We start from the raw sequence: 23,723 nt of genomic DNA on the forward strand, positions 1-23,723 counted from the left end.
TGCAAGGGATGCCTACACGATCGGTAGACACCCCTCAATTAAGGATGGACTTGGCTACAAGAGGGAAGCCAAGAACTTGACAAGCCATAAGGCCCCATCTCCGCCAAGGAGAAAGGAAAGGCCCCTATGGCTAGTAGTGTGCAAAAGAACCATGCTTTTATGTACCATGATAGGAGACAATCTAGAAATGCTTATAGAAGTTGTAATGCATATAATGCCTTTGATTCTCATGCCATGTTTGCTTCTAGTTCTTCTTATGTGCATGATAGAAATGTTGGTAGGAGAAATGCTGTTCATAATTTGCCTAGGAGAAATGTTGTTAATGTTCCTAGGAAAGTAAATGAACCCTCTACAATATATCATGCTTTAAATGCTTCTTTTGCTATTTGTAGAAAGGATAGGAAGATAGTTGCTAGAAAATTAGGGGCAAGATGCAAGGGAGACAAAACTTGCATTTGGGTCCCTAAGGATATTTGTGCTAACCTTGCAGGACCCAACATGAGTTGGGTACCTAAGACCCAAGCCTAAATTTGCCTTGTAGGTTTATGCATCCGGGGGTTCAAGCTGGATTATTGACAGCGGATGCACAAACCATATGACGGGGGAGAAGAAGATGTTCACCTCCTACGTCAAAAACAAAGATTCCCAAGATCCAATAATATTCGGTGATGGGAATCAAGGCAAGGTAAAAGGGTTAGGTAAAATTGCAATCTCAAATGAGCACTCTATCTCTAATGTGTTTTTAGTAGAGTCTCTTGGATATAATTTGCTATCTGTTAGTCAATTATGCAATATGGGATATAACTGTTTGTTTACAAATATAGATGTGTCTGTCTTTAGAAGATGTGATGGTTCACTAGCTTTTAAGGGTGTACTAGACGGCAAGCTTTACCTAGTTGATTTTGCAAAAGAAGAGGCCGGTCTAGATGCATGCTTAATGGCTAAGACTTGCATGGGCTGGCTGTGGCATCACCGCTTAGCACATGTGGGGATGAAGAACCTCCACAAGCTTCTAAAGGGAGAACATGTGATAGGTCTAACCAATGTTCATTTCGAAAAAGATAGACCTTGTGCAGCTTGTCAAGCAGGGAAACAAGTGGGAGGCTCTCATCACACCAAAAATGTGATGACAACATCAAGACCCCTGGAGCTGCTACATATGGACCTCTTCGGACCCGTCGCCTATCTGAGCATAGGAGGAAGTAAGTATGGTCTAGTTATTGTTGATGACTTTTCCCGCTTCACTTGGGTGTTCTTTTTGCAGGATAAGTCTGAAACCCAAGGGACCCTCAAGCGCTTCCTAAGGAGAGCTCAAATTGAGTTTGAGCTCAAGGTGAAGAAGATAAGGAGCGACAACGGGTTCGAGTTCAAGAACCTTCAAGTGGAGGAGTTCCTTGAGGAGGAAGGGATCAAGCACGAGTTCTCCGCTCCCTACACACCACAGCAAAATGGTGTGGTAGAGAGGAAGAACAAGACGTTAATCGATATGGCGAGGACGATGCTTGGAGAATTCAAGACCCCCGAGCGTTTTTGGTCGGAAGCCGTGAACACGGCTTGCCACGCCATCAATCGGGTCTACCTTCATCGTCTCCTCAAGAAGACTTCGTATGAGCTACTAACCGGTAACAAACCCAATGTATCTTACTTTCGTGTATTTGGGAGCAGGTGCTACATTCTAGTGAAGAAGGGTAGAAATTCTAAATTTGCTCCCAAAGCTGTAGAAGGGTTTTTGTTAGGTTATGACTCAAATACAAAGGCGTATAGAGTCTTCAACAAATCATCGGGTTTGGTTGAAGTCTCTAGCGACGTTGTATTTGATGAGACTAATGGCTCTCCAAGAGAGCAAGTTGTTGATTGTGATGATGTAGATGAAGAAGATGTTCCGACGGCCACTATACGAACCATGGCGATTGGAGAAGTGCGGCCACAGGAACAAGATGAACGAGATCAACCTTCTTCCTCAACAACGGTGCATCCCCCACCTCAAGACGATGAACAGGTTCATCAAAAGGAGGCGTGTGATCAAGGGGGAGCACAAGATGATCACGTGATGGAGGAAGAAGCGCAACCGGCACCTCCAACCCAAGTTCGAGCGGTGATTCAAAGGGATCATCCCGTCGACCAAATTTTGGGTGACATTAGCAAGGGAGTAACTACTCGATCTCGATTAGTTAATTTTTGTGAGCATTACTCCTTTGTCTCTTCTATTGAGCCTTTCAGGGTAGAGGAGGCCTTGCTAGATCCGGATTGGGTATTGGCCATGCAGGAGGAACTCAACAACTTCAAGCGCAATGAAGTTTGGACACTGGTGCCTCGTCCCAAGCAAAATGTTGTGGGAACCAAGTGGGTGTTCCGCAACAAACAGGACGAGCACGGGGTGGTGACGAGGAACAAGGCTCGACTTGTGGCAAAAGGTTATGCCCAAGTCGCAGGTTTGGACTTTGAGGAGACGTTTGCTCTTGTGGCTAGGCTAGAATCAATTCGTATCTTGCTAGCATATGCCGCTCACCATTCTTTCAGGTTGTTCCAAATGGATGTGAAGAGCGCTTTCCTCAACGGGCCAATCAAGGAGGAGGTGTACGTGGAGCAACCCCCTGGCTTCGAGGATGAACGATACCCCGACCACGTGTGTAAGCTCTCTAAGGCGCTCTATGGACTTAAGCAAGCCCCAAGAGCATGGTATGAATGCCTTAGAGACTTTTTAATTGCTAATGCTTTCAAGGTTGGGAAAGCCGATCCAACTCTTTTCACTAAGACTTGTGACGGTGATCTTTTTGTGTGCCAAATTTATGTCGATGACATAATATTTGGTTCTACTAACCAAAAGTCTTGTGAAGAGTTTAGCAGGGTAATGACGCAGAAATTCGAGATGTCGATGATGGGCGAGTTGAACTACTTCCTTGGGTTCCAAGTGAAGCAACTCAAGGACGGCACCTTCATCTCCCAAACGAAGTACACGCAAGATCTGCTAAAGCGGTTTGGGATGAAGGACGCCAAGCCCGCAAAGACTCCGATGGGAACCGACGGACACACCGATCTCAACAAAGGAGGTAAGTCTGTTGATCAAAAAGCATACCGGTCAATGATAGGGTCTTTACTTTATTTATGTGCTAGTAGACCGGATATCATGCTTAGCGTATGCATGTGTGCTAGATTTCAATCCGATCCTAAGGAGTGTCACTTAGTGGCAGTGAAGCGAATTCTTAGATATTTGGTTGCTACGCCTTGCTTCGGGCTCTGGTATCCAAAGGGGTCTACCTTTGACTTGGTTGGATACTCAGACTCCGACTATGCTGGATGTAAGGTCGATAGGAAGAGTACATCGGGGACGTGCCAATTCTTAGGAAGGTCCCTGGTGTCATGGAACTCTAAGAAACAAACCTCCGTTGCCCTATCCACCGCTGAGGCCGAGTACGTTGCCGCAGGACAGTGTTGCGCGCAACTGCTTTGGATGAGGCAAACCCTCCGGGACTTTGGCTACAATCTGAGCAAAGTCCCACTCCTATGTGATAATGAGAGTGCTATCCGCATGGCGGAAAATCCTGTTGAGCACAGCCGCACAAAGCACATAGACATCCGGCATCACTTTTTGAGAGACCACCAGCAAAAGGGAGATATCGAAGTGTTTCATGTTAGCACCGAGAACCAGCTAGCCGATATCTTTACCAAGCCTCTAGATGAGAAGACCTTTTGCAGGTTGCGTAGTGAGCTAAATGTCTTAGATTCGCGGAACTTGGATTGATTTATAGCATACTTGTGTTTATGCCTGTGATCATGTTCCTTCTGCATTTTGTTGCTTATTGTGGTGCTCAAGTTGTACAAACACTCCCTGGACCTCACAAGTCCGTTGCAAAGTGATGCACATGTTTAGGGGGAGATGTGTTACAACTTGACCCTTTGAGACTAACCATGTGCTTGAGTTTGATGATTTAGTCTCGAAGGAGGATTGAAAGGGAAAATGTGGACTTGGACCATGAAAGACTTCCACTGCACTCCGATGAGAGGGTAACTTATTCCAAGTTCATCTCATGAACTCTTATTGCCATTTGCTCTTAATTGAAGATTTTGGTGAGGCAATGGGGTTATCGGGCCAAGATTGATCCCGTTTTGGTGCTTGATGCCAAAGGGGGAGAAAATAAAGGCCAAAGCAATAAATGGATCAGCTACCACTTGAGAAATATTGGAAATAGTAAAATAGAGCCTTTTGTTTTGTCAAAACTCTTGCATTGTCTCTTTTGTCAAAAGTTGGCCTCTTGTGGGGAGAAGTGTTGATTATGGGAAATAGGGGGAGTTTTTGAAATCTTTGATCAATCCCTTTTGGAATGACTCTATTTATGCTTCAACATGTGTGTTTGACTTAGAAATAGAGATTTGAGTTTGATTTGCAAAAACAAACCAAGTGGTGGCAAAGGATGATCCATATATGCCAAAATTGAATCAAAATAAATTTGAGTTTTATTTGAAGTGATATTGCACTTGTTCTAGTTGCTTTATGTTGTGTTGGCATAAATCACCAAAAAGGGGGAGATTGAAAGGGAAATGTGCCCTTGGGCCATTTCTAAGTATTTTGGTGATTGAGTGCCAACACAAGTGCTTAAATGTGAATTTATGCTCATGGATGGACAAAGTGCAAATCAAGAGTAAAGGTATGTTTCTAAGCCTTAGTACATTGGTTTTGTGTACTAATATACTTGTCTAAGTGTTAGAAACAGAAAGAAGAAGAAAAGAAAAGAGGTGAAAAAGGCTTGGCTGTGTACAGCCAAGACTCAGCTCAGTCTGGCACACCGGACTGTCCGGTGGTGCACCGGACAGTGTCCGGTGCGCCAAGCTGACTCGACGTGAAGTGGCCGCTCTCGGGAATTCGCCGACGGCGTACGGCTAAAATTCACCGGACTGTCCGGTGTGCACCGGACTGTCCGGTGTGCACCGGATTGTCCGGTGAGCCAACGGTCAGTCGGGCCAACGGTCGGCCGCGGAATCTGCGCGCGACACGTGGCCGGGCCAACGGTCGGGAGGGGGCACCGGACTGTCCGGTGTGCACCGGACATGTCCGGTGCGCCAACGGCTCCCAGATCTGCAACGGTCGGCCGCGCCATTTTAGGAAGGAAATCGGGCACCGGACAGTGTCCGGTGTGCACCGGACTGTCCGGTGCACCCGATGACAGAAGGCAAGAATGGCTTTCCAGATTTGTGCTCAACGGCTCCTAGCTACCTTGGGGCTATAAAAGGGACCCTTAGGCGCATGGAGGAGAACACCAAGCATCCCTTGAGCATTGTTGATCACTCACACTACATTCTTGCGCACTTGTTCGACATTCTAGTGATTTGAGCTCCGTTCTAGTGTGCTAGTCACTTGAGCTCAAGTCTTGGTTTTGTGTGTGCGTATTCGCTGTGATCTTTGTGTCGTGTGTGAGTTGCTGATCCCTCCCTTGCTCCGTGATTCTTTGTGAACATCTTTTAGGGCGAGAGGCTCCAAGCTGTGGAGATTCCTCGCAAGTGGGATTAAGAAAAGCAAAGCAACACCGTGGTATTCAAGTTGGTCTTTGGACCGCTTGAGAGGGGTTGATTGCAACCCTCGTCCGTTGGGACGCCACAACGTGGAGTAGGCAAGCGTTGGTCTTGGCCGAACCACGGGATAACCACCGTGCCATCTCTGTGATTGATATCTCTTGGTTATTGTGTTGTGTTGAGATCCTTCTCTAGCCACTTGGCAAATTACTGTGCTAACAATTAATCAAGTTTTGTGGCTTAAGATTTTGAAGTATTACAGGATCACCTATTCACCCCCCCCCCTCTAGGTGCTCTCAGCAGGCCAGCCACGTCAACAGGAAGCGCCATCATCACCCTACCCCAAGCTGACTCGGGCCGCAGAGAACAAGACCGGTGTCCCATCTGGCTAGCTCCGCCAGATAGGCAATGATGGCGCCCCGCATGCTCTGTGACGACGGCGGCGGCTCTCAGCTCTCTTACGGAAGCAGGAGGACGTCAGCAAGTACCCAACCGCTCCGACAGCTGTCCCTCCGCCAGGCTTCGTCGCTCCTCCGACGGCCACGACATCACACCAGCTGGGTGCCAAATTCTCTCCGGCTGCCACATCGGCATGTACTTAGGGCGCTAGCTCTCCCCCGCTAGACACGTAGCACTCTGCTGCACCCCCATTGTACACCTGGATCCTCTCCTTACGTCTATAAAAGGAAGGACCAGGGCCCTCTTAGAGAGGGTTGGCCGCGCGGGGACGAGGACGGGGCAGGCGCTCTCTTGGGGCCGCTCGCTTCCCTCTCCCGCGTGGACGCTTGTAACCCCCTACTGCAAGCGCACCCGACCTGGGCGCGGGACGAACACGAAGGCCGCGGGATTCCCACCTCTCTCACGCCGGTCTCCGGCCGCCTCGCTCCTTTCCCCCCTTTGCGCTCGCCCACGCGCTCGACCCATCTGGGCTGGGGCACGCGGCACTCACTCGTCGGCCCGAGGGACCCCCCGGTCTCGAAACGCCGACACAAGGGTCTTTAGCCGGTTGTACGTTTGAGTTGGCTCTTCTCCCCTTATCATAGCGAATCTCCCGAGTTCGCCTTCTACCAACTCCATCTTGGTGAGCATTGTGACATCATTCCCCTCATGAGAGATCTTGAGGGTGTCCCAAATTTGCTTGGCGTTATCCAAGCCGCTCACTTTGTGGTATTCATCCCTGCACAAAGAAGCTAGAAGAACAGTAGTAGCTTGTGCATTTTTATGAATTTGCTCATTGATAAACATGGGACTATCACTACTATCAAAATGCATTCCATTCTCAACTATCTCCCATATGCTTGGATGGAGAGAGAACAAATGACTACGCATTTTGTGACTCCAAAATCTGTAGTCCTCTCCATCAAAGTGAGGAGGTTTACCAAGTGGAATGGATAATAAATGAGCATTTGTACTATGCGGAATACGAGAGTAGTCAAAAGAAAAGTTTGAATTAACCGGTTTCCTTCTCTCGCAGTCGTTGTCGTCGTTGTCCTTTTGGGAAGAAGTGGACTCATCGCTGTCGTCGTAGTAGACGATCTCCTTGATGCGTCTTGTCTTCTTCTTCTTCCCATCTTTGCGTCTGTGGCCCGAGCCCGAGTCGGTAGGCTTGTCATCCTTCGGCTCATTGACGAAGGACTCCTTCTCCTTGTCGTTGATCACGATTCCCTTCCCCTTAGGATCCATCTCTTCGGGCGGTTAGTCCCTTTCTTGAAGAGAACGTCTCTGATACCAATTGAGAGCACCTAGAGGGGGGGTGAATAGGTGATCCTGTAAAACTTAAAACTTAAGCCACAAAACTTGGTTAAGTGTTAGCACAATAATCACCAAGTGGCTAGAGAGAAGAACTTGCACAATATGACAACCACAAAGAGATCAACACAGAGATGACACAGTGGTTTATCCCGTGGTTCGGCCAAGTACAAAACTTGCCTACTCCACGTTGTGGCGTCCCAACGGACGAGAGTTGCACTCAACTCCTCTCAAGTGATCCAATGATCAACTTGAATACCACGGTGTTTTGCTTTTCTTTTCTTATCTCGTTCGCGAGGAATCTCCACAACTTGGAGCCTCTCGCCCTTACACTTTTGATGTTCACAAAGAGTCACGGAGTAAGGGAGGGATGAGCAACGCACACAAGACACACAAATCAGAGCAACAACACGCACACAAGTCGCAACAAGAGCTCGCAACACAACCCAATGAGTTTACAACTCAACTAGAGCTCTAGATGCTATCACACAGAAACAAATGCGTGGAATCGAAGTCTCGGTGCTTAGGATTGCTTTGAGTATTCTTGGTATGCTCCTCCATGCGCCTAGGGGTCCCTTTTATAGCCCCAAGGCAGCTAGGAGCCGTTGAGAGCAATCAGGGAAGGCAATTCTTGCCTTCTGTCGCGAGGCGCACCGGACAGTCCGGTGCACACCGGACACTGTCCGGTGCCCGATTTCCTTCCTAAAATGGCGCAGCCGACCGTTGCAAGTTTGGGAGCCGTTGGCGCACCGGACATGTCTGGTGCACACCGGACAGTCCGGTGCCCCCTTCTAGCCGTTGGCTCGGCCACGTGTCCCGCGCAGATCGCTCGGCCGACCGATGGCTCACCGGACAGTCCGGTGCACACGGGACAGTCCGGTGAATTATAGCCGTACGTCGCCGGTTAATTTCCGAGAGCGGCCAGTTCGCTCGAGCCAGCCTGGCGCACCGGACACTGTCTGGTGCACCACCGGACAGTCCGGTGCTCCCAGACTGAGCAGACTTGGCTGAACAAAGCCATCTCATTTCCAATTCGATTTTTCCTGTTTCCAGCACTTAGACACAACACATTAGTCCATAAAATAATGTACTAAGTCTAGAAACATACCTTTTGACATGATTTGCACTTTGTCCACCATATTGCATAGATCAACACAAAAGCACTTGTGTTGGCACTCAATCACCAAAATACTTAGAAATGGCCCAAGGGCACATTTCCCTTTCAGCGGCTTTATGTGGCAAGGTCTGGTGGTAGACCGGAATGGACTGGTGAGCCTGACAAGACTTCACCCCGTTAGAACGGTCACCTACAACAGTAGTCTCACAAGGTCCGGTGGGGCACCAGACTAGTACTATTCAAGGTCCCGTGCACCCGCAGAGGAAACAGTTTTTCACCATTCACTCCAACGACTATATTGGTTGTTGGGGGCTATAAATACACCATCAACCAGTACATTGAAGACACATGAGCTGGAGCAAACATCCATATATTCAAATCACCAAGTCCAAGTGATCAAAAGCCTCCCAAATGCCATATTCAAGAGATTTGAGCTAAAGAGATATTGCCTTGTGTGAGAGATTGTGTTGAGTTAGTTGTTGCATCTTCGTGCCCTTAAGTTTGGAGTTTTAACTCCCGTCCATTATAAAGCTAGTAAGAGATTGTGTGTTGTGTGGAAATAATTGTGGAACTAAGGTCCTTCGATTGAGAAGAGAGAGCTCGAGTTTGATTTTCAGGATCACTCGAGAGGGTTGAAAGATACCTCGTTTTTTATGACACCTCAATAGGGACGTAGGTTCTTTGAAACTGAACCTCAGTAAACCAAATCACTTGTATATTTTGTGTGTGTTCATTTTGTGATTTATGTCATCCCTCTTCTATTCCAAAACTCTTACTACTTCGATCATATTACTTCTCGTTCCAACGTCTAATTGTGATCGAAGTTTTTGTTGTTAAGAGTTAAATTTTAGATTTCGTCTATTTACCTCCTCTAGGCGACTTTCAAGTAAGAGTGATTTGATTAGGTAAGTTTTGCAAATTTAAACTGGGAGATTACATAGTTGTATATAGATAGACTAGTCAGTGTGTATATATCAGAACTCAGACGAGATAATTCGTTTGACTTTCTTTGTTTTAGTCCACATTTTTTTTGCGTATTTCTTTAGAAATAGACGTGGTATATTGTGCTGCACTTACCTCTCGCATTTTGATGATCACAGGCAGCAATGCCTGCCTTGCAAAACAACATAAGGTTCTGTATGACAAGATCATCTAAATATATACCCTAAGGCTGGCTCCAACAAGGGCCCATGAAGCATCCTCTATTTTAAATATAGAGGATCAAACAGTACTCTACACTCTCCAGCAACGTTCTCTAAATGATCCTCTAAATTTAGACGACGTTGCTGAATTCTCTATATATAAAGTTTCTCTAAACGGTTATCTATTCATCTAAATACTTTAAATACCTGGTTTAACAAAACTAAAATATGTACAATACATTTAAGAGTATGATAAATATGTATGTACAAAAAATAAAAATAAAAAATGTCTCTAATATAGGTATTTGCGTATAGAAGACGTGATTTAGAGGACGTTGTTGAAGAGGAATAAGATATAGATGATGTAATCTTTTAGAAAAAGACTGTAAAAGACAGATATCGAAGATGTATATAGAGGACGTAAGATATATATGATGTAATCTTTTAGAAAAAGACTGTAAAAGACAGATATCGAAGATGTATATAGAGGACGTTGCTGGAGACAACCTAAATTTGTTCAGCGTGCAAATTTTGGTACTATCTGGCCATCTACAAAGGAGGCAGAAATATCAGGCACAAAAACAAAAAACCATTAGCAGTCTTGAACAAATTGAGCTGAAACAGATGATCCCGAACAAATCAGAAATTTTATCAGAAACACAAGGAGTTTCCATTTGCCTTCGAAGAAACAATGCAATTTACAAGTTACAAGGCCTCGGCCTAGCTGACTGAACAACTGAATTTGGTGTGAGCTATCCCAAGAACTGGGCATTTTTATGAACCATTTGTCCATTGCTGGTAGGCTGGTGGCCGTCAATGCGGCTAGGGCTCCACGGCTGTCCTGAAGAGCAGGATGTAGACCTTATCGACGGAAAAATACAAGAATCCACCCCGGGCGTGCGTGACATATGAACCGAAACTCGTCCCCACGATGCAGTGCCAAGCTGGCCCGTAAGCAGCATCGAACTCCTGTCAGCAAAGGATAAGACCTTATCAGTAGGTACAGACGTACAATGGTACAGGATTGCAATATGAAACAGGACGGACAAAATGAGGAAATTGCGGACAAACAATTGGAATATGTGTTATATGTGGTTGTATGATCACATATGGGGGATGGATTGAGCGAGGTGGTCCTAGATTCAGTTGTTTTGTTGCTTGGAGATTTTTGTCAGATTCATCTAAAGCCATGTTTGTTTCAACATTAATTCATGTGGATTGGATGATATTGAATCGCTTTAAATCCATAGCAAATCAAAATCCATTCTAATTCATTCAAATACACACCAATCCACATGAAATTGAAATAACCCAACAAAACCTAAGTGAGAAAAGATCCATGTAGTCTTTAGTTACAATATATAAGCAAAAACCAATTTGGATGGTACAAAATGGAACTTTCCAAATGATAGATTAAATTTGGAAAACTGTGCATTAAAATCATACAAAATACAAATACGCAAAATGCAAGACCAATAATCGGTTCAAAGTTGCTGCATGATCCAGTCAAAATTGGACAGGAGTACCATTTTGTGAAATGGCAACCAGCTGAGAATATGACGACACGACTTTATGGATGTGCAGTGTATAAATCGATAACATTGGTTGGTTTGGTGATCTACCATAGATTGCACAAGGATGGCTTAGGACAGTTACGAAGAAGTATAGTTGATTCAACCTGACCCCATCGCCTGGTTGCTCAGAAACTGATACTTGAACTGCCAGTGGTGGGGTCCAGCAACTCCCGGAAGGCCGGAACCTTCCAAATGAGCTGAAATGCAAACGAACGACAAAAACATTTTGGATTTGGATTTTGGACTCACGAAGACAGTCCAATAATACACCAATGGCAATCAAATGAGAACGGATATGAATGGATCATGTACCAATTCTTATGACTGCATTCCGGTGAGAAGGCGCAAGTGCACTATGAGGGATTGAGGGTATAAGAACAACTGAACAAGTGCAATCACACTATAGGCCTATAGCAGCAATGCCGCTCCAAGAATCCTTGATTCATGGGGGCGACGGAGCAAACCATTTTGTAAAAACAAGCAAGAACGCAATCTGATGTCCTCGGTCCAAGACTAAGCAGCATCTCCGATACTCTAATTAGCGACTAGTAAGTGAACTGCCCAATAGGACTACGCAAGTCCAAGCATGGCTAGCTACGGGTCTTCTCCGAATAATCAATCAGATGGAAAAGAAAAAAGAACTTACCTTCTTGAGCGCGAGCGCGAGGCGCTTGGGCTCGAGCCGGCGCGGGAAGTGCGGCATCGCGGCGAGCTCGTCGCGGGCGCAGCGGAACGCGCGGCGCTGCAGCGCGGGCGGCATGTCGGCCGCCACCACCCTCACCACGGCCTTCCTTTCCTCGCCACCGCCACCGCCACCGCCCTCGGTCGCCGGCTGCTTGCCTGAGGAGACCCCGACCGCCCCCTCGGCGTCGCCCTCCGCGAGCCGGCGCTCGACGCCCAGCAGGGACCTGATGACCCCGCCCCGGCGCCCCGCCACGTCGCCGGAACCCTGCTGCTCCCTCATGCTACACCCCACCGCGCCCGACTCCCTTCGCAGCGCGCCGTAAGTTTTGACCTGGAATGGAACCAGTGCGTTTTCCTATACTGCCGCGCCGTGCTGCGCAGCGATGGGGCGTGTTTTTTTTTTTTTTTTTTTTTTTTGCCCGGGAGCCGGGAGGGGGGACTGGGGACTGGGGAGTAGCGAAGGGCGGAAGGGATGGGAAGGGCACAGAGACGGCGGCCGCGGACTGGGGACTGGGGAGTAGCGCAAGTCTCTTTTTTATTTTTTGCCTGCGCAGTGCCCGGGAATCCTCAAGCCCGTGGGTGTGGGATCACCGACGCGCCGGGGCGGGGCTCGGGGCAGCCGTCACGGCCGAATTTTTTGCATTTTGATCCTTCATTCGAAAAAAATTCACGTTTGGACCCTAGAAAATTTTAATGTCATTTTTGGACCCTTTACTCGGCGTCGTAGCCTATGGCGCCGAGGTAACACAGCTCGGCGCCATAGGCTATGGCGCCGAGGTACGTGCTGCGTTGACACAAACGGACGTCGTGGCGCCGACGTGGTACCGAGCTCGGCGCCGACGTGGTACCGAGCTCGGCGCCATATATCTTGGCGCCGAGCTCCGTTCTATACAAAAAACTTGTCTAGCTCAGTTGGTAAAATACAAGACTCTTATACTTGTGGTCGTGGGTTCGAGCCCCACGATGGGCATTTTTTAATACTTTTTGTCTTTGTCGCTTATTTATTTTTTTGTTGTCCATATTTTTCGTTTATATCGCTGATTTGTCCGTCCTGATTTATTTCTCATGCAGTTTTATTTTTGTGACTGATTTGTTTATTCGTCCAGATTTTTTTTATCCGGCGAGCACAACAGCTGTATATGCAGTAAATTCTAAAATATATCATCCATGAGACAAGTATATATTGGAGTATACTTTTATTTAGTGCAGAAGAAAAAAAGATGAATATGTGTGCTTCTTTTTACTGGGAATTTGTTATTATGTATTTAAAATTTATGTTCAAAAGAATTCAATGAAAATATAATATTTTTATTTGATCACGATTGAAGTAAGAGTGTTCTTATTTGATTTTTATTGTGGTTAGTTGAGCAAACAATTAGAGAAGTTGACGGTGTTGGGCCTATGCTTCGTCGCCGAAGGTCTTACAGGGAGAAGCAGTCTTCAGCGGAAGCTGTTTGTATGAAATGGCCGAAGGTTCCTCTTTGTGAAGCTTCGGTATTGCAAACCGACTTAAAGATAGAATGACCTTTTAGTCCATAAAGGTCTGAGTCAATGTTGTAAGCTTTTATAAGGGGCTTACTTGTAATTCCTCACAGGCTGCGTCCTGTGCCTATAAATAGTGAACAGTATTCCATTACTGTTCACGCATTCGAGTGATTGCAATCGCATCTTCTGGAATCCAACCTTTTGCCAAGGCAAAGGTATTATTGTATTCAATGATTCCATACATTAAATAAATACAATGAAATTTGTCTTTGATGTATTTATCCCTTTTATATCTTTTTATGTCACCTTATAATTTTTACTGAAATTTTATTACGAAGATTTAAACTTCGTAATTATGCTCTTATCAGCCTTCGTCCAAGGCCCATTATCCTCAAGGGAATAATGTTCCATGGACGAATGACATTGACATTTAACACTTTATGTTGCATTGTTCTTAATTCATAACAGTTGAGAACAAGTCCCCAACAGACGGCTTGTGAGCACTGTGGCACACAGCTGCTGTGCTCGCCGGATAAAAAAATCTGGACGAATAAACAAATCAGTCACAAAAATAAAACTGGATGAGAAATAAATCAGGACGGACAAATCAGCGAAATAAACGAAAAATATGGACAACAAAAAATAAATAAGTGATAAAGACAAAAAGTATTAAAAACGCCCACCGTGGGGCTCGAGAACCCACAACCACAAGTTTAAGAGCCTTGTATTTTACCAACTGAGCTAGACAAATTTTCTGTACAAAACGGAGCTCGGCGCCATAGCCTATGGCGCCGAGCTGTGTTACCTCGGCGCCACAGGCTACGGCGCCGAGTAAAGGGTCCAAAAATGACATTAAAATTTTCTAGGGTCTAAATGTGATTTTTTTCCGATGAAGGATCAAAATGCAAAAAATTCGGCCGTCACGGCACGAGCGAGGCGCTGAGCTCGCGCGCAGCAACGCACGATGTGTGGGATCACCGATGCGCCATGAGTAGACCTGGAAGTTCGGATTTTGGATCGGACTATTTAGGCCTGGCAAAAGCACGGACATGAAGGAAAATAGTCTGAACCGGCACGTGCATCAAATTTAGATATGATGGATTGCATATCATGACTAGATGGAAAATACTTAGGCCGACACGACGTAAGTGAGACACGAATTATAGAAAACTAGCGTTTAAATGTTTAAATGGTTATTTCATTCTATTTTTTATATGTTCACAAAAGTTATACAAAAGTTATAGAAAATATTAATTTCTCTTTCTCATATAATTTTTAGTCTATAGTAAAATTATGGATATTAGCTCGAAGCATGATGGCTTGGGCCGTGCCTGACCTAAGTTCCAGCTCTAGCCATGCGCTCGTGGTTCCAGGGGCGGGAAGGCGACACCGACACTTGTGCCTGCGGTCTGCGTACGATGGTGCACACCAGGCCACCAGCAGCCGCAGCTGCTCCATGTGACCATGTCAGTGTAGCGCGCCTTCACTACTGTGCTAGACTATTGGTACTAGCGTTACGGACTACAGGACCGTTGCGGTAAACATGTTTCGAGATTTCTCGAGCACTCCCATCTGTCTATCCGAAACGTAGGAATTTCATATAGATTATTCAGAAATTTGCAGAAGTCAGTCTATTTTTACGCAAAAAAGATCTACGTCCGACGGTTATTCGGTTGTTCCACCTATCTATCACACTCTATATTTTAAATTTAACATACAAACAGTATAATCTATCTATAATACGAAACCGAAGCCTAAATGGCCTAACCTGCCTGTTCCTGTCGCGGAAGAGCATGTGAAGCAACGCGGGAAGTCACCGAACGTTGAGTCCACCGGGACCCCGGGAGGGATTCGGCCGGTCTCCACTCCTCATCTACTCCTACCGTTGGCGGAGGTTTCCTAGGACGGAATAATGGCAGTGCCAGTGCGCCCGTTTGTGCTCGTGGAGTCCTGTGCGTGGTTCCGACCGTTGGTCGCATCCGGCCGGCGCGTGGCGTGGCAATAAAACCCAGTCACGAGAGCAGAGAGGACAGAGGCGAGAGCTGTCGAACGTTCGGAAACGGGCTTCAATCTACTACTACTCGTGGTCTTGGACAGAACACTCTACAACGAACACAGCAGCTAGAGCTAGCCAGCGGTTACCCGTCGTCGCCTTTCGCGACCTCACTGCCCCGCAACCGCCGGTCACCTGAAAAGCGGCGGAGCACGCACGCAGACGCAGACGCAGCGACCATTCCCGAGCAGCATGCAGGTGCACACACCCACAGCTAAAAGCCGCGGCTGCCGTGCCCGTGCCGTGCATGCCGACCAAAGTGTGCAGCCCCCCCTGGGCCGTCTTTCGAGTGCGAGCAGTCGCGCATGCAGACGCAGCTAGCATTAAGCAATCGTGAATCGACCACGTTTTGTCGAGGATCCAAGGCTTTGTTTGATGACGAGGGGCATGCATGGCTGGGCCTGGCTCGCGTGCATAACGGCCAGCATGCGCGTTTAACGGCGTAACCTGCTGCTGGATGATGATCCCTTGATTTCTAGTCACGCAAACGCAAGCGAAGCAGCAGGGGTCCGCCCGCCTTTTGGCCCTTTGCGAGCCCGTCCGTCGCTTCGCTTTGGGACGCCCGGTTATTTTGTCCCGTGGGCGTGGGCTGGTGAATGGCGACCGTACGCTTTAACGGCTCCCCCCGTCCCATCCCCTCCGTGAGTGAGTCTCGGCCTACTGGCCTAGCCATCGACGGGACCTATTCACCTATCCCATTCCCACCAGGCCACCACCCCACGACACCCAACGGTCTCATTTAACAAAACCCGGCGGATCTCCGGGCAGCAAGGAAACGTCGGCTGGATCGCCGTGCCGTGATGCTGCATGCAATGCACGGGGGCCCGCCTCGGATGTCATTTTGTTAGTACGCCGCCGAATCCTCATTAGTAGTAATTGTTCGTTCATAACTACGGTAGTGTTTTTTTTGGGTACAAACCCGGGGAAGTCAGCGAAGCAACGAGCTACTGCCGTCTGTCTACCAGCACCGGGAACACTGTAAAAGCAAATGGCCTGGCCTGAATGAACAGCAGTGGCCGGCGCAGCACGAGACGAGCACAGGGACCACTACACTACAGTGTTTACTGCTACCTGTGTCTGTGCGGCAGCGTCATCTACTGTACACTTAACCAATGCAAATGCGAGCCGTCGTCGCGTCGCACGGAACCAAAAAAAACTGCCCCGAAATTCCATACGACGAAGAAATGGCTCTGCTATTAGCTCGCTGCTGCTTGTTTTACACCACCACTAATCCTGGCCGCTCGTGCCGCCGAAACTCGTGAGAAAGGACAGCATACTCCATATCTATTTTTATGTCTGTTCTTTATAGTCCTCTTGAAAAGATTTTTTATTTATATATTTTTATTCTCTAGCAACATCCTTTATACCTCTTCGTCCATACATAAATACCTATATTATAGACATATTTTACTTTTTAATTTATACAAGTGCATATTTCCCATTTTTACATATTTCCCATTTTCTTAAATGTAATGTGCAATTTTTAGTTTTGTTAAATCTATTGTTTAAAGTATTATAATAAATAGATGAGAGAAAACACTATATATATAGGGAATTAAGCAAATCCTCTATATTATGATCATCGTTTAGAGAACGTTGTTGGACTGATATAAAACAGAATTCTCTCTAAATATAGGGTAGATGAGGCTTTAGCAGTCACTCCTTGTTGGAAGCAGCCTAAATGTGCTTAGTCGAGAGCAGTACACCTTTGGTTTAAAACAGGAGAAAAGTTGTACGTGCTCGGTAGGTACTTTTCTGGAGATACTAAGTACGTTAAGACGTGCATGTGCACTGCCCATTTATCCTGCTCCTGCATCTCTCGAGCACGTACACAGGAGTGAGTGAGTGACGACGACTGTTCGCTCTAATCTATAAAGAAAAAATATTTAAAATATAGCAGAAGTCGGTATAAATTAAGGGGGTGTTTGGTTAGAGGGACTAAACATTAGTCTCTAGTTTTTAGTCCCATTTAGTCCTTCACGTAGGTGCTAAAAGAGACTAAATTTAAAGCCCATAATTATCATGTTACCCTTATCTTTTTGTATGGATAACTAATATTATGAGTATATTCTAAGGACATTTGAGTCTTTGGACATTGTATTTAATAACTTTAGAATCTGTTTAGTCTCTAGAATCAAACATGTAGGGACTAAAGTTTAGTCCTAAGACTAAAGTTTAGTCCTAACGGGGCGTTTGGATCCCTTCATTTTATAGGAAATGGAATTCACTCAATAAACTAACTTATTTAGTTTAGAATTTGACATTCCATCACTTTCCAAAGTTCAGATATAAGCCTATCGCAAATTCATGGTGTGGAGGATGAGAAATGATTTTATGCATTAGTAGAATTTGTTTCTACTCTGTAACTTACATGACACTCTTCATCTCACTCCTCTAGAGTAAAAATGTAGCACATAAATATCTCCGACATCTTGCTAATAATAGTATACAAATATCTTTTGTATAAAACTGAATTATCTTAATTGATATATGTCTAAATTACTATTATTAGAATGGAATTCAATTCCAATGATCCAAACGGGGCGTAAGACTAATTGAAACCAAACATAGCCTAAAGTCCACCGAACTGAAGATATACCGGTACGTGCGACTATAGATGGCCAAAAAGCACGAGGCCCGTGAGCCCGGCACGAAGCCCGCTTTTTGGGCCCGGTCCGAACCCGGCACGGTAGAATAAGCGGGCGGGCTTAGACAGGAAACTAGGCACGACGGGCTAGCCCGGCACGGCCCGTTTACCTCTAAGCCCGTTAAGCCCGGTTTTTTTACACTAAAACGTACTTACCGGCCCGTTTAGCCCGCTTTTCGGCCCGTTTTTTCGTGCGGCCCGGCCCGTTTAGGCCCGCTGCGGGCCGGGCTTGGACAGAAAATTAAGCCCGCTGGCACAGCAGGCCCGGCCCGGTTTTTGGCCGGGCTTCACCGGGCCCGGGCCGGGCCGGGCCGGGCGGCCCGTTTGGCCATCTCTACGTGCGACGCTCACCATACAGGCATACACCATCCGAGTGACAGTTTATAGGTTATACGGTGGTACGCGGATAGTGAAGTACAGGGTACTAGTAGTAGTAGATAAGTAGATCACATTAGCATTCCACCGTCAGCATGGGCCATGCGTGTTTTCTATCGCGTCGAGAAAAAGAAAACCGTTGCCACGCTACACAGTAACACAAGCCCTGGTGGTAGTGTTAGTGTGGAGACCGTTTCTGCACAGGAACAGGACCGCCAACAGCCAAAACGAACCAAACAACGGCAGGGGAGCCATCTGCGCTGGCCCCACCCCACAGTGTCTCGGGTCCCAGGCAAAGCCGAGCTGGCCTCCGGCGCCGCAACGTTCGCCACGTCCACGCGGCGTCTCCGCATTGGTCTCGCGCTCCGGCATCCTAGGTCTTCTTTCCCCACACATCATTCCATCCATCGGCCGTCGGCCCGTGTCTGCGGCCGTTCACGTGCCATATTTACCCCTCTCCCTCCTTCCCGTTCGGCCGGCCTCTACCTCACCCGCCGCCCGCCCCATTTATTAAGCGCACCCTCTCCTCCCCCGCCTGCCGTCGCGCACACCTCAGTCTCCTGCCGTGCGTAGTGTGTACGGGCCAGGCGGCAGAGCTAGCTTTCACTACACTCAGTGGCCATTGCCGTTGCTAGCTTTCACTAGCTCTTAGCTGCAATGTCGGCGGCGGCGTCGCAGAGCAGTGTCAAGGCAATGGCGGCGGCCGCAGCCGCTGTGGCAATGCTGCTCTCGGCCGCGGCGGCGGTGGCCGCGCAGCACGATTACGGCGACGCCCTGCACAAGTGCATCCTCTTCTTCGAGGGGCAGCGCTCGGGGAGGCTCCCGCCGGACCAGCGCCTCCGCTGGCGCCGCGACTCCGGCCTCCACGACGGCGCCGCGGCCGGGGTACGTGCACCGACCCAGTCCGACTAATAAATCACTCTCTATAGTTGCCTTTTGGCCTATAGAGTACCGTTGAAGCAAGACATGTGTGAGCATTACCGCGCCATTTGGTCGTCGCGTAACAGGTGGATCTGACCGGAGGGTACTACGACGCCGGCGACAACGTGAAGTTCGGGTTCCCGATGGCGTTCACGGCGACGCTCATGTCGTGGGGCCTGATCGACTTCGGGCGCAGCTTCGGCCCCCACAGGGAGGAGGCCCGGAAGGCGGTGCGGTGGGCGACGGACTACCTGATGAAGGCGACGGCGAAGCGGAACACGGTGTACGTGCAGGTGGGCGACGCGTTCCGCGACCACGCGTGCTGGGAGCGGCCCGAGGACATGGACACCCCGCGCACCGTGTACAAGGTGGACCCGTCCCACCCGGGCTCCGACGTCGCCGCCGAGACCGCCGCCGCGCTCGCCGCCGGCTCCATCGTCTTCCGCGACGCCGACCCCGCCTACTCCAAGCGCCTCCTCGACCGCGCCGTCGCCGTAAGAGCGCCGGGAGCCCGGGACGACTCTCCGTCGCAGCTGGCGGATGACAACTCACCCGTGCGTTCCTGTTGTGTGTGTGGTGTAGGTGTTCGAGTTCGCGGACAAGTACCGGGGCCCCTACAGCAGCAGCCTCCACGCGGCGGTGTGCCCCTGCTACTGCGACTACTCCGGATACCAGGACGAGCTGCTGTGGGGCGCGGCGTGGCTGCACAAGGCGACGCGGCGGCGGGAGTACCGCGAGTACATCAAGAGGAACGAGGTGGTGCTCGGCGCCAGCGACGCCATCAACGAGTTCGGCTGGGACAACAAGCACGCCGGCATCAACGTCCTCATCTCAAAGGTCCATCCATCCATATCGCCTCTTGGTCTTTTTCTGCGCAAACATTAGTCATTGCCTTGCCACGTTAATGACTTGTTACTACGCTTAAGTCAGTACTACGGAGACGGAGTGCCGCAAATTTGGGCTGTTCGCTGATGTCAGAAGCATTGGCCACATCCAAATCTTTTGCTATTATTAGACCGTCACCAGCACTGGTCAGCTTGGTGTTAAGACCGGACAGTATGCCTTTTTATTTTGGCCGTTTCTTCCATACCTACGCTGCAAAATCTCTGTTGCGTACCGGGCAACAGGCGAGAGCACATGGTTGGCCACTTGGCCTTCGCCCCCATCGAGGGTGTCATCAGCTTTTCGGTGGGCTCGGGGCATGTCAGCCTCCGCACGTCCTTGCCTACTTTGGCAATATTATGTTATCGAAACCTCGAACACATTATTTTATCTCAGCACTAGAATGTCTAGCGGACTTTCGGCATTTTTGCATCCTTTGCTCCAAACTTATCTTCTATAAACTAAACTTTGAAGCTCTACCCACTAAAGCTAGTGAAAGCTATTATAGAATTCAGTACTACTACTCATCAGCCTATTTGTAGATTCAGTACTCATCGACTTACCCATCATAGGCTATCACTGTTGTTGGGGCTGCTGTAGTAACATGCATGTCTGCTGCAATCTCGGTATCCTCCTAGGCCCTTGTGCTTCGCATGATGCCGCACACGCCGCACGGTAGAGTAGCAGCAGGGGTTCCCAGCGAAGAAGCCTTCTTCACGGGTGTACTGTAGATAAATGATATCCCAAATGCACTCAACAGTAGGAATCAAAGCGGATCACTAATGCTGAAATCTAATCCTGTCTGTATTGTGTTACTCAGGAGGTTCTGATGGGGAAGGACGAGTACTTCCAGTCCTTCCGTGTCAACGCCGACAACTTCATGTGCACCCTCCTCCCCGGCATCTCCAATCACCCCCAGATCCAGTACTCCCCAGGTACGCTTCACTAGCCATCCTCCTGATCGGACGGTCTGACCGGAAACAAAACAATTAACCGCCGCAATGCAGGCGGGCTGCTGTTCAAGGTCGGGAGCAGCAACATGCAGCACGTGACGCAGCTGTCGTTCCTCCTGCTGGCCTACTCCAACTACCTGAGCCACGCCGGCGGGCGCGTCTCGTGCGGCTCGTCGTCGGCGTCGCCGGTGCAGCTCCGCCGCGTGGCCAAGCGGCAGGTGGACTACATACTGGGCGACAACCCGCTGCGGATGTCGTACATGGTGGGGTACGGCGCGCGGTTCCCGCGGCGGATCCACCACCGCGCCAGCTCGCTGCCGTCCGTGGCGGCGCACCCGGCGCGGATCGGCTGCAAGGCCGGCGCCGCCTACTACACCAGCCCGGCGCCCAACCCGAACCTGCTCGTGGGCGCCGTCGTGGGCGGGCCCACCGACGACTCCGACGCCTTCCCCGACGCGCGCGCCGTGTTCCAGCAGTCCGAGCCCACCACGTACATCAACGCGCCGCTCATGGGCCTCCTCGCCTACTTCTCGGCACATCCCAACCCAGCCGAGTCGGGCGGCGACTGAAAAAAGCCTAGGGAGAGTGATAGATGACGAACGCACGCACGGGCCTGGGTATTTTAGATGGGCTTTGGTTTGTCTTGTTCGGGCCCGATTGTTGCCTGGTGTATCCGTACGAGTAGTTGTAACTAGTTAACCAGAGCCACTCCCTTGCCTGCAAAAGAAAGACCAGGGAAGAGGAATTAGTAGGCTCCAAGATTGTATTAGCTGTTAAGATTATATACGCTAGTAGCAAGGTTAACTGTGCTACGTCGTCTGCGTGACATGTTTTTGCAAGTGCATGACGCTTTATGAGTATGTTATGTGACTCTCTGTAGCTGCACACTGACACAAAACGAGCTACGCACGAAAGGAGCCGTAGGTCACATGTGTACTGCCTGAAGTAGCGTCTGCGAATCTCCTCTGCCGTGCCGGCACGATCCAAATGCGTAAGCAGCGTAAGCAGCCCTCCCCTATTACTGTACACGAGATAGGGGCTACAGTCCCCTCCCTTGCATTCACCGGCGTCCTCCTCCTCCTCCTCTTCCTTCGCGATTCTTTCTCTGTCACGCTAAATGGAGGGGCACTCTATGCCGCTTTCCTCCCCCGCAGCCGCTTCCTTCGCCCACACGCCCGCGGGTTCGGAATACTCCGAGGGCGGTATTGGAGACGAACCAAGTGCGACCGTTCCGCCGCCAGAAAAGGTACCCGTCGAGCCGCCCTCTCCCGCGATTCGGTTTTCTTGCTCCGGGCGGCGACCACCGGTGGGGGACCTCAACGCGGCTCCGCCGTCCAGCTTCGCAGACCGCCGACCCGGCAGATCCGTGCGAAGACGCCGCCGCCGTTGCTCTCTGTCAGCCGGCACGGCGCCTGCGGGGTCTCGTCCAAAGGGAGGTCATCGATTCGGCAATAGATCTACGTTGACCCGATCTGCTTCATTCGATCTTCAAGCTCCAAGGTACGACTCGTGACTTCGCCAATTTCTCCACCTATGATTGAATCCGTTGCCCAAATAAACGTAGCTTCGATTTACACAAGGGTTTAGGTGTTCTTGAACTGGTTTCACAGTTAGGGTTTATGTGTTCTTCAACTTATTTCACAGTTAGGGTTTAGGTTATCTCGGATCTCCGATTCAGCCATTGTGTAGGTTGCTTTCATCCCAAATTTAGCTTAGCTTTCCGATAACTGTAAGGATCCGTAGTTTCCTTTAACCTTGTCGGCCCGTAGTGTAGCTCTGTCTATAATTGCACTAACTGAACCTACAATTTGCAGTAGTGTTTCCTTACATGAGTAACCATTGCATGCAACTAACAAACACCTTTACTTATTATGCATCTTGAAAAAATTAGTTGATTATTTGACGTCCACTTCAAGTAATTGAGGTTCTAAATCCTTTTTCGCTATAGTTCATTGTTTTTAATGAATTTCATAAGTCTAGTTTCCATGGATGCTGTCTGTGCTTTCATGTTTGTTGTGTAATTCTAGTTTACTATATGCAACCAACAGATTTACCTACCCACGGTTCAAGTGTTTATAAAATGTGTATAATTTGTTTAGCATTCTTCTTCCACAATAACATTTTTGGCCCAACATTTTGTACATGTTACCCACACTTCCTGTATTTTTGTAGCTGCCATGACCACTTAAATTTCATTAATTAGTAACAATAGTGGGCCTAATTTTTTCATGTATGCACCTTGTCTAGCCAAGGAGAAACTGCTTGAGGGTAGGATCCAAGATGAGCAACCATGATGCCAAAGTGCTACAACACTTGGTCCTCAATCTTGCATCCTCAGTGGAAACTGGTGCATTGAATATTAGAAGCTTTCTAGAAGAGGCTTTCATACATTTGGGTGACGAGCATTACCTTTTGAATGCTCTCCTTGCAATTCGAAAGGAGGTAGACCTCATGGAGCAGGATGCACTAGAGAGCAAAGCAAGGTCAGACCCAGAGAAGGAGAGGATGGAGGAAGAAATTAAAGTTGTGGAGCATGTGAACCCAGTGCCCCATAATCCTTTCACCCCCCTTCCTCACCAAAATTGTATGAGGCCAGTGACAATGACTCATACGACTCTAACAGGTCCACTAGG

The 23,723-nt window shown here is 48.5% G+C and overlaps 2 protein-coding genes across 2 annotated transcripts; one reads left to right on the forward strand and one right to left on the reverse strand.

The window, feature by feature from the left end:
• Window positions 1–10,162: 10,162 nt before the first annotated feature.
• Window positions 10,163–12,279, reverse strand: LOC100280598 (uncharacterized). Its single transcript, NM_001153517.1, is given in 2 exon segments — window positions 10,163–10,485; window positions 11,737–12,279. Coding segments are annotated over 2 exon segments (465 nt in total). The 5' UTR covers window positions 12,055–12,279; the 3' UTR covers window positions 10,163–10,338.
• A 6,599-nt stretch (window positions 12,280–18,878) lies between these two features.
• On the forward strand, window positions 18,879–21,901 carry LOC100192969 (endoglucanase 1). The gene is made up of 5 exons (NM_001138145.2): window positions 18,879–19,219; window positions 19,342–19,749; window positions 19,838–20,092; window positions 20,958–21,072; window positions 21,145–21,901. The coding sequence occupies exons 1-5, from the start codon at window positions 18,992–18,994 to the stop codon at window positions 21,657–21,659; spliced, it is 1,521 nt and encodes a 506-aa protein (NP_001131617.2). The 5' UTR covers window positions 18,879–18,991; the 3' UTR covers window positions 21,660–21,901.
• Window positions 21,902–23,723: the final 1,822 nt, after the last annotated feature.

The sequence above is a fragment of the Zea mays genome, chromosome 5 (assembly GCF_902167145.1).
Source record: "Zea mays cultivar B73 chromosome 5, Zm-B73-REFERENCE-NAM-5.0, whole genome shotgun sequence".
Lineage (NCBI taxonomy): Eukaryota > Viridiplantae > Streptophyta > Magnoliopsida > Poales > Poaceae > Zea > Zea mays.

Excerpts from the sequence above, each read along its gene's own strand:
- LOC100192969 (NM_001138145.2), top strand. The coding sequence starts at position 18,992 with ATGTCGGCGGCGGCGTCGCAGAGCAGTGTCAAGGCAATGGCGGCGGCC. Across the intron at positions 19,750-19,837 it reads TCCTCGACCGCGCCGTCGCC|GTGTTCGAGTTCGCGGACAA; the intron begins GTAAGAGCGCCG and ends TGTGTGGTGTAG. Across the intron at positions 21,073-21,144 it reads CCAGATCCAGTACTCCCCAG|GCGGGCTGCTGTTCAAGGTC; the intron begins GTACGCTTCACT and ends GCCGCAATGCAG.